The following is an 11944-nucleotide window of genomic DNA, read 5'->3' on the forward strand; positions in this document are numbered from 1 at the left end:
AATTGCATAAGTCAATAAGAAGTTTAAATATCAATACGCGTAAGTTCTCTAGGCAATTTATATCTAATTAATGAAGTTTTCACACTAGATTTTAATTCAAAAAAAAAAAAGACTTGGAAAAGGCTCTAATCACCTTTTATTCTCTAATTTTCTGCTTTACTTAGATATACATGCATAGATAACTAAGTTTTATGGATAATACTAACTTATATCGAATGCGAGAGGATTATTAATTTACTATGTTGTTATAAGTTCATCAAGCTTAGCTATAATCTATTCCCATAAATAACATTCAATAACTAAGTAACAGAATATTTTCATATAAATTATCATTAAAAAATAAACCTTATTTAATATATCTCGAATATTAAAGAATAATAATCTTATCCATAAAACAACTAGAAATTATCTCAAAGCTTCTAAAGCAATATTAAAGAAATCTAACCAACCAAACTAAAACTAATGTAGATCGAAATATTTTCATAAATATATTTTCCTGACCGATATAATGTTCTTGACTTTTCTATATAGATGAAACGATTTGAACAAAATCTCTTTTGTAACACAAAGTTGAAATACGTCTCCTAGATCTTAGACTTATGCAAGAATTAGTGTCATGAATAGTTACACCCTCAAGGTTTAACTATTCTAAGAAATTCAATACGATTGGGTATCGTCTTCTGTTAACTATCAAACTTTTAATCGACAAACGTCTCCGATTTGAAGTTAAAAAGAACTTCTTCAAGGTTTCGAAGAATAGCTTATGGTCTAGCCCACGAGCTAAACCTTCAACTTTAATAGTTTCTTGCATCAAAGTTTGCATTTTTGTAATATGAGATGATATTTCCTACATATAATCTCTTTTGACAAACCAACTCATTTTGCAATGCTTGATTTCAATCATTAAATTATTTAACTCGATAATCTGATTAGATAACGAGCGATAACTGAAACTCATATAAGAATGGCCATAACTACTATAAAAACAGAAACAGATTAAAGTTTACTTAACTTTTATCATCGTTTTTATAAAAAAACAGTTCATTCTACTTGTTCCAAATATTTTTCTAGAGTTCCTCGAATTTTTTTAAAATATTATGTAATTTCTGGGACTTGAAAACTATTTTCTGTAATTTTAAAACAATTTCAGAATATTTCATAAATCAAAATAAAAATTATGTTCATCCAAAAAAATTAAATAAAATACTCCAGAAACTCTGAAAGTCGCAAAAACATGATCTGCCCAAAATGGAGATCAGAAACCTCTTGTACTATGACACACGCGCCGACACATGCAACTTGGGATGTCGGTGCATGTGAGAGATGCGTTTCCAAGTAGCGAAATCTCATTCCCCATATGTGTGCCACATGGCTTCAACTAAGAACCTGCTAATCTAATTAACAAATTGTTTTAATTTAAAATTAAAATGATTATAAATTTTAATTTAAAACTTGGTTAAACCAATTAACAAAAGCATAAGACTCAAACAATTTCAATTTTAAATGCTCCTACCTCAACTGCAACAACTTTGCTACCTCTGATGCAACACGTTGCTGCCTTTTGCTAGCAACACAACTACACAAAAATGCAACAATTTCAGAACTACAGGCAACAACTCCGTATTTCTGAATAAAAACATTTTCAAATACGATTTAAATAGTGAACTGCTATATACCGCAAAGCTTAGACTTTCCACCGCACCCTTTTGACATTTATACCCTCCTCACAATTTCAAACCAAAAACTCTCAAATCCTCTCTAGGTTTTTTAGCTTTTCAAAAAACCCGACCTAAAACGACATGCCACCAAAGGAAGGAAGGGAAAAAGGCTTCATGAAGGTTCCAGTAAGTTTTTTTAAAAAAATTTGTCCGAAATCACGGGTTCCGCCTCCGAAATCGGAGGCGGAACCCGTTTTTTTAACTAAACGGGCCACCGATGTCGTTGCCACCACGGGTGGAACGGACGAACTGTCCGTTCGCCCATGGTGGCAACGGCATCGGCCATGCTTTCCACCGTAAGGTGGAAAGTATGGCGCACTCGTTCCACCATTAGGTGGAACGAGTGGCGCACCAGTTCCACCGTAAGGTTGTAGGAGAGGATGAGTCTGGAGAGATGGAGGAGCTGGTTGAGATGGCCTTGAGCTGGAAAAGGAACTATAACGACAATAACTTCATTATTCTTATTCATACTGTTGGATTGGATTGGATATCAAATTTAGGATTGTATGTATGTGTTAATGTTGGATTTTGGGTGATTTTATCATCGATTTCGCTGCCTTTCTTTTTTTTTTTTCCTTTTAGAAACGTTTACATTTGTAGATTTCTGAACTGACATTTGTCAAAGGTTTTTTTTTTTTCTTTTTATCAAAGGTTATTTTTTTTAAGAAGAAAAATAAGAACAAGGAAATGTAAAATAAAATTTGGATAGACAGTACTCGTTCTGACAAGAAATGAGAAGACATTGCTAAAGCATGAGCCAAACGACCTATAAATAGAGAAATGTCATTGATACTAGAAATAAGACTTTTATAATTGAACCATAAGAATAAGAAGAACAAAAATATGCTTGATGAATATGTTTCACCACTGACAGCTCATCTGACACCACATCCACACCACCCAAACCCTTCAAAGGTTATTATTGTTGCATGGGTAAGATATTGAAATAAAACTATTTTTGGACCTTATAATCTTGGATCAAACTGTCGAGGATTCGACTCCTGACAACCTTATTTATTGACGAATTAAAAATACATAGTGAGATGGGTTTGTGTACAGTATAATTTTTTTTATGTTTACTAGACGGTGCAATTTAAAATATTATTAACGAAAGACAAATTTTTTTTATATGTAATTTGATGTTTTTGCTGATAAATGATACTCTTGTAATTACTAAATAATTACAAGAGTATCCTTTATCAGTCCATAATTAGCTAATTTAGTAATTACAATAGTATCCTTTATCACTTGCTACCTCCATCATTCTAACTATCTAATAAGCTCTTCATACAAAACAATGCAAGTTTTAAGTTTACGTGCAATTTCAAATATTATTAATAAAAGAGAAGTTTTTTCATGTGTAATTTAATGTTTTGCTACCTTCCAACCACCATCTTTACTATCCAATAAAGTTTCATATTACTAATCTTCTGTTAATTAAAAAAAAACCATTTTGAGGGAGGGATGTGGTTTCTAGTTAAAGAAAAGAAAAGAGAAATTAGAATTAGAGAAAAATTCATAATATTTACTAGATTGTGCAATTTTAAACATCATTAATGAAAAGTGATTTTTTTTTTTTTTTGACTATATTCTCTTATCAACAAAGATTTGAAATTGCAAATATTTGTTAATGAAAAAACTAATCTTCTGAAAGAGAAGTTTACCAACTATTCAATAAAGGAAGAGTGATTGTTTAGGATTAGCACTTCAAAAGCTCATCCAAGAAAAATTAAGGACTGAGAAATTGATAATTAAAAAAATGGAGAAATTTAAAGTGTATTTTCAATATTAGTGGGATACATAAATTTTAAATATTTAAATCAAATTATATCATATCATATTTTTTACTGATCAACATTTTATAGCATATCATATGAATTTTAGTGTTAAATCAAGTTGAAGCAATTTGGAAATGTAAAAATAAAGTTGAAATGCCATGAGTGTGAACCATGCTAAAATTTATGTATCAGATATATAATTTATCCTATTTTTTATACTCCGATTTTGTATTATAAATTGTTTAAGGTTTTTCAATTTATTCATTTTTATACGATTTTTTTTGCATTATCAATATACTTTTGGTAATATTTTATTAAATTTTCCTTATTTATAATAAGAAAAAGATTTAATATTAATACAAATAATTCTAATTAAATCATAAAAACTAAGAAGTAAGAGAATTTTTGCACATAAAATAACGATTTAGAAGAGAACTATTCATGGTAAAGTTATTATAATAGTCTAAATTACATTAGTTTTGATGAAAAACTTTACACGATATAAAAAAAGACCGAATCGAGTAATAGTTAGCCTTTGATAGCATGTCATAAAAAATTAATGTTAGCTCACCACTAAACTAAAATATTTTAAATGTAAAAATGAAATTTAGGGAATAAAGATGTAATTTATAGATAAAGAGAATGATAAAATAGATTAAAAAAAATAAGACCAAACCCCTTCAGAGTCCCGTAAAGTTAGTACAATTTGTCACTTGACCACCTGAACTTAGTATCCCGCCATGTAACCCCAACATGTTGAGGCGCGTGAAGGAGGGTAAAATTCCCTCTCCTTCTACAACGGTCATATTATGTAACTTTAAAATCCTTAATCTTATCATCTTGTTCAATGATTTCCTTCTTCTGGTTCGATTTCTTCTACTTCTTTATTTTTCTTTATCTAATTCTCGTTAATTGATCTTCTTCCATGTTTGTCACTCATTGTTTTCTTCTTCTGCAATTTCTATAGGCCTTTTCCAACTTTTTCATCGATTTTTGCTTCTGCATCGTGTTCTTCGATTTTTTCTTCTTCTTCAAACTGTACAACCTTAATCTCTTATAGCTCACACCAGAATCATAGGTACGAATCATGATATTTGTTTCTGCGGTGAATTTTCATTACTGAAAGTATGTGGAACTCTACAAATCTAGGGAGAAGATTTTATAGAAGCCCAAATTATGGGGTTAGTTCTTAATTACGTTGATTGATGAATTAGTATATGTGAATTGTTATTTATGGATAAGCTTGAATTATTGTCTAACATGAATTATTAGTGTGTAAACGTGGATATGCAAGGTGTTAATGGACATGGAAAGAATAATTCACGGGAAGAAGAAGGAAGAAAACGAAACGATAAGAGTGACAATTTTTGGATAAATGAGGTCAGTATGGACTTTACATATATTTTGAGTGTCATGGCAAGACTATTTGACACGTGCCATGGGTGGAGTTAGATTCTTGACACGTGTTTCTTACGCAAAATATATTAGTCCGAATCTATCATTAAATGAGGCTAAATGTATGTCATTTGTAGAGTTTAGGCGGCTATATGATCGGATACTACAAGTAGCCAAGCGATAAATTATGCCAACTTCAAAGGACTAGGGAAGGGTTTGGTAAAAAAAACTCCAATGGAGCTTTGAATTTCTATATTTTTCCTCTAATCACTAACATTTCATTAAAAAGAGTGAGTGAAAAAAAAACTGTATAATTTAGCTACATATAATTGAATAATAAATTTTTTAATGGATAATTGAATAAATAATTAAAAACAAAATAATTTTAGAAGTACCTAAACTTTATTTCATAAAGTTTTTTTTAAAGAAAGATAAAAGTTTCATTCATTAAAAAAAATGATATGAAAGGAATTTAAATTTATATTTTTAATTTTATAAATCGTGATAGAGAAATAGTAGACAATGCTTGAACTATTTTCGGCACAATGCTAGAAAACATGCTTCACTGAAAATTGATTTCAAAATCTTTTTCTTCGAAAATGACTTCATGATATTTGAATGAATCAAATCTATGTAATAGTAGATAAAACTCTTCCGTCTTTCTATAATTTCTATAAAGTAAAGCTTGATAATGACCATATAGAGAGATGTCACACCCATATAGGGAGAAAAACCAATGTTATCAGGCTCGGACCGGACCGGCCGGTTCGACCGGTCGGACCGGGAACCGGCCAGAAAATCGGTCCGAGCTGCTCCGGTTATTCAAATAACCGGAGAGAACCGGGGTCAACCCGGAACCCGGCGGTCCGCCCGGGAACCGGTGTGACCCCGGTTTTTTATTTACTAAAACAGAAACAGAACCCTAAAAACCCAGATGCAAAAATCACGATTTCGAACCCCTGTTTCTTCTTCTTCCCCCATCGACCGCCGCCACCCTCCTTTCTTCCCTATTCATACGGCCGACCGCCTGACCTTGCTTCCGCCGTGGCAAAGCTTGCGCCGCCTCAAAGCCTCCGACCGGACAACTTCAACGCCTCCTACCGCATAGCTTCACAGATTTGTGGAAACTTCTCTTCTGTATTAATGATTTCTGTTCTTGTTTATCCGTTTTTTGAAACCTTTCTTCTGTATTAGATGATCAATTTCAGGTGTTTGAAAGATTGGTTTTGTCTGAAACAAGTCATGTCCAAGGGTCAAAAACTTGTCTACTGATTGGTGATGTTCTTCAGCTGCGTTGGCAGATTGAACTGCAGAGTAAATGCTGGAGAAAAGAAAAAAAAACATTTCAAGATCTGAAATTTGTTTCAATTCGGATTGGATCGAATCGAAATCAGTATCGTTTTCTGATAGAGCTGAAATCAAGACTGAATGGTGATTATGAACATTATATACAAACGCAGACCTTAGGCATTTGAGCAATTTTTCAGCAGCTGAACTTTCTAATAGAGCCTCCACAGCAACAAGAAAAGCAGTGTCTTTTTATTGCAAATGATTTCTATATAATAGTATAACTAATTTACTAATTGCAACATTGAAGAGATTTGGATTTTCTTATCAAAATAGTGCTTTGTCTTTTATGGTTTTATTTTGTAATGTTAAATCTAGTAATTGGAATGCTGCAATTTAGATTTTCTTATCAAAATGCTTTTCAAACTCTCCAACAATCTAGAATACGACTTATGATTGTGGATTTTTGCAAATTTATATCATCATCTGATGTACCTCTATTGTAGAATAATCATTCTCTTAGCTTTTTTTTTCTCGCAAATGGCTATCTTTTGAGTTAGAGGGGAATTGATGAACTTGTTTTTGTTGGCTTTGATATCTAGTATCCAGATTTATTGTCTTCTAAGCAGGATTTGAAAGCTGCAAATATAAATATAAATATAATTTTAATATATATATATATATATATATATATATATATATATATAATTAATATTTATTTATTATGTCATCCGGTTCGACCAATCCGAGCCATTCGGTCCGACCAAATGACCCGTGACCCAGTTACAAATCCGGTTTGATGTCCGGTCCGGTTCTGATAACATTGAGAAAAACATGTCATACAGGAGAAAGAACAATACACTCTAAATAAATGAGAAATGATCAAACTTGTCATATAATAGTCATCGATCAAAAGTTTTATTCAATAAAATAAAGGGGAAAGTTCAAATAAAACCCCTGTGGTTTCACTAATTTTCAGATAAAGGACTGTGGTTTACTTTTTATCAAAACAAGGACTGAGGTTTCACACTTTTAATAATGCTATTAAAACTATCTTTAACGACCTGAAAATGAAAATTTTCAAGAATTAAAGTTGTTCAATGTCATATTTTCTATGGAACTACATTTTCGATTTTAGAAAATCATCTTTTTTGGAACACTCTCTCTAAACATTAACTTTCTCTCTTTACCAAACATCATCTAAATAATCTCGAAATAAAAAAAGTTGAAGAATTAAAGTTGCTTAGAATATTAGTAGTTCTTAAAATATGTCATTTTTGAAGTTGTTAAGGGTGATTTTAATAGTATCAATCGAAAAAATCCTTATTTTGCTAAAGTTGAAAACCTCAGTCATCGTTTTGACAAAAAGTAAACCACAGTCCTACTAATCCGAGTCATTTGACTGAACTAAGTGACCCATGACACAATTATAAATTTAGTTTGATATCTGACCGGTTCTGCCAACATTGCTAAAAACACTATCTCCATCCAAGTTTGGAGTTTTTTTTTCTAGTTTTTAGTTGAAAGATAAACCTTATCTTTTCTTTGTTTTGCTTTTATTTTAGGGTAAAGTTTAAATAAAACCTCTGTGGTTTCACTAATTTTCAGATAAAGGACTGTGGTTTACTTTTTGTCAAAACGATGACTGAGGTTTTCAACTTTAGCAAAATAAGGATTTTTTCGATTGATACTATTAAAATCACCCTTAACAACTTCAAAAATGACATATTTTAAGAACTACTAATATTCTAAGCAACTTTAATTCTTCAACTTTTTTTATTTCGAGATTATTTAGATGATGTTTGGTAAAGAGAGAAAGTTAATGTTTAGAGAGAGAGTTCCAAAAAAGATGATTTTCTAAAATCGAAAATGTAGTTCCATAGAAAATATGACATTGAACAACTTTAATTCTTGAAAATTTTCATTTTCAGGTCGTTAAAGATAGTTTTAATAGCATTATTAAAAGTGTGAAACCTCAGTCCTTGTTTTGATAAAAAGTAAACTACAGTCCTTTATCTGAAAATTAGTGAAACCACATGGGTTTTATTTGAACTTTACCCTAAAATAAAAGCAAAACAAAGAAAAGATAAGGTTTATCTTTCAACTAAAAACTAGAAAAAAAAACTCCAAACTTGGATGGAGATAGTGTTTTTAGCAATGTTGGCAGAACCGGTCAGATATCAAACTAAATTTATAATTGTGTCATGGGTCACTTAGTTCAGTCAAATGACTCGGATTAGTAGGACTGTGGTTTACTTTTTGTCAAAACGATGACTGAGGTTTTCAACTTTAGCAAAATAAGGATTTTTTCGATTGATACTATTAAAATCACCCTTAACAACTTCAAAAATGACATATTTTAAGAACTACTAATATTCTAAGCAACTTTAATTCTTCAACTTTTTTTATTTCGAGATTATTTAGATGATGTTTGGTAAAGAGAGAAAGTTAATGTTTAGAGAGAGTGTTCCAAAAAAGATGATTTTCTAAAATCGAAAATGTAGTTCCATAGAAAATATGACATTGAACAACTTTAATTCTTGAAAATTTTCATTTTCAGGTCGTTAAAGATAGTTTTAATAGCATTATTAAAAGTGTGAAACCTCAGTCCTTGTTTTGATAAAAAGTAAACTACAGTCCTTTATCTGAAAATTAGTGAAACCACATGGGTTTTATTTGAACTTTACCCTAAAATAAAAGCAAAACAAAGAAAAGATAAGGTTTATCTTTCAACTAAAAACTAGAAAAAAAAAACTCCAAACTTGGATGGAGATAGTGTTTTTAGCAATGTTGGCAGAACCAGTCAGATATCAAACTAAATTTATAATTGTGTCATGGGTCACTTAGTTCAATCAAATGACTCGGATTAGTCGGATCATATGACATAATAAATAAATAAACGATAGATATATATAATTTAAAATTATTTTTATAAATTATATATACATATAAAATTGAATGTTGTGAACAGTATCAATTTTAAATTTTTTTCAATTCATTCCACTCTTACCGTTCTACTCCTTTCCAATTATCCAATTATTTTTTCAAATTGATACAATCTTACCCTTCCACTCATATATATAATATAATTCATTTGCACATCCTCTTAGAACAAAACGATGTCGTTTTTCTTTTTGGCTTTCAAAGACTTCATTTCTAATAACACAATTAGATAAAACCTAAATCCATAATCCATCCGAATCCGAAATCCTACGAGCGGATATTTCCTACAGTTATATTCATTATTTTTCAAATCACTATTTTCAGAGTTTTCTCCCTTTAAACATTTGTTTTCTCGCTCCTAACTAAACAACACATACATAGTTAAAAAAAAATTCAAGAAGTAATTTCCATTATTTTTACATGATTTTTTACATTCTATTAGAGTGATCATCTTGATCAAAGGTAAAATGAGTTATATTAGTAAAGTGCAAAGTCAGAGTTATAAGCATAAGTCCAGTGTTAGAACAATATGAGAATTTTTAGTATACTTTTGAAGTATTACACCCGACCAATCAAAATAGTATTGGAAGATGATTGTTGTTAAAAAAACATATATACATATAGCAGTAATTGATTCATCGAGAATAGTACTTTGGGAGTCTTCTAAAAATATTCGAAAAATATTTACTTTCTTGTCATTCATATAAGAAGTAAAATTCCTGTTATTGAACCATGCTTGATTGATACAACATGAAATTTTGAGTTCCACTAGAATAACGATATTATAAAATCACATATCCAATCTTATAATCGTATTAGAGAGGAGTCGATATAGGGGTGCATTTTTCGATACAAAAATATGATTTATAAAAATAATCCGATTTATCCCATACTATGAACATAAAAATTATTTTTCTAAGATTTAATATAACCATATGGAGAATATATATATATATATATATGAAAACATGATTTTTATACGAAATACGAAAAATACGAAATTATCACCTCTATACGACTTAATTAACTAGAAATATGGGCAATGAAAGAATTCATTTCCAAGCGAGAAACTCCACCTTCTTCCACTGATCTACGTACAGAATGACCCAATTCAGAAGCTCTCTTCCTCATTCTAAATCCTTCATCAGAAGCCATTAATCTCTGAACACAAGTTTGAATCATCTTCCCAGTCACAATCTCATCTCTTCTTTCCCAATCTCTAACCACAACACCAATCTTCAAACATTCAGTTATCAAAACACTGTTTCTGGGCTGGTCTGAATGCATAGGCCAAGCTGCAATTGGAACTCCCATACTTATACTTTCCATACATGAATTCCATCCACAATGACTCATAAATCCCCCAATTGAAGTGTGCCCTAATATCTCTAACTGAGGTACCCAATCTCTCACTATCAATCCTGAATTCTCATTATACCCAACTTTTACTACTTCATTTTCTTGAGTAAAGATGTCTCCTTTATCTGCATCTCTCAACACCCAGATGAACTTTTGATTACTTTCCTTCAACCCAATTGCTAATTCATTGATTTGTTCATTATTCATTGATGTTGTTGTCCCAAATGAGACATAAATCACTGAGTTTTCTGCTTGTTTATCTAGCCATTCTAGGCATAAATGCTGCTTCTTCTGATCATGATCACTACTTAAACTCACAGGATTGAAAGGTCCTAGGGCAAAATGCTTACCCTTACCATGGTTGTATTTCTGGATCAAATCCAAGTAAGGACCTTCAATTAATCTACTAGTATTATAAATATAACCGGAGCTTATCTTATGAAACTCATATTGAGACGAAATCAAATCAAGAAACTCCTTAGGAAAACATCCTTCAAGGGAAGGAACTCTTTCAGGGATTATAACACCATCATCGTTTTTGGGTCTCCCCATTTTATCCCAACGAAAGAAGAACATAGTAAAAGCTGAAACACTCTGGAAAACGTAAGACTCAGCATTGGGTATAAACTGAACTTCTTGAACAACGGAAGCCATTAAAGAATCATGGATGATAACAAGCTTTCTTGCTTTGGTTGAGAGGGAATGAAGAAGGGTTGAAACAGGGTTTTGGAGATGGATTGAAGCTTTAAAAGTAAGGATTAATTGAGAAGGGAATTTGATATTGGGATTGGGATTGGGAGGTGGATCAGAAGGAAAAGATGGGATTTCGAAGTCATGGAATTGGATTGATCTTGAGGTGTCCCAACAGTGGAGACGGTGTCTGGCTTGGCGGTTGTGGAGGGCGGTGCCGAGGAAGTGGACGGGGAGGTTGTAGGAGAGGATGAGTCTGGAGAGATGGAGGAGCTGGTTGAGATGGCCTTGAGCTGGAAAAGGAACTATAACGACGATAACTTCATTATTCTTATTCATACTGTTGGATTGGATTGGATATCAAATTTAGGATTGTATGTATGTATTAATGTTGGATTTTGGGTGATTTTATCATCGATTTCGCTGCCTTTCTTCTTTTTCCCTTTAGAAACGTTTACATTTGTAGATTTCTGAACTGATATTTGTCAAAGTTTTTTTTATTTTTTTCATCAAAGGTTACTTTTGTAAGAAGAAAAAAAGTTTCATTAAACGGAATCAATATACAACATAAATGTAAAATAAAATTTGGACGGACAGTACCCCCACTCCACAAGTTGTGACAGGGAATGAGAAGAACTAGCTAAAGCATGGGCCACCCCATTCGCAGAACAACCTATAAATTTGATAGAAATGTGATTGATACTAAATAAGACTTTTATAATTGAATCATAAAAAGAAGGGATAAAGTATCAAAATAGGTCTAAGGTTTTTGGG

General features: G+C 31.4%; 1 protein-coding gene across 1 annotated transcript; it reads right to left on the minus strand.

The window, feature by feature from the left end:
* Positions 1 to 10016: 10016 nt before the first annotated feature.
* LOC136209259 (zeatin O-glucosyltransferase-like) lies at positions 10017 to 11658 on the minus strand. Its single transcript, XM_066000685.1, has one exon. It carries the CDS (start codon positions 11507 to 11509, stop codon positions 10145 to 10147), a length of 1365 nt encoding a protein of 454 aa, XP_065856757.1. The 5' UTR covers positions 11510 to 11658; the 3' UTR covers positions 10017 to 10144.
* Positions 11659 to 11944: the final 286 nt, after the last annotated feature.

The sequence above is a fragment of the Euphorbia lathyris genome, chromosome 10 (assembly GCF_963576675.1).
Source record: "Euphorbia lathyris chromosome 10, ddEupLath1.1, whole genome shotgun sequence".
Lineage (NCBI taxonomy): Eukaryota > Viridiplantae > Streptophyta > Magnoliopsida > Malpighiales > Euphorbiaceae > Euphorbia > Euphorbia lathyris.

Bases quoted from the DNA above. Each gene is read 5' to 3' on its own strand.
- LOC136209259 (XM_066000685.1), bottom strand. From the start codon at position 11,509: ATGAATAAGAATAATGAAGTTATCGTCGTTATAGTTCCTTTTCCAGCT.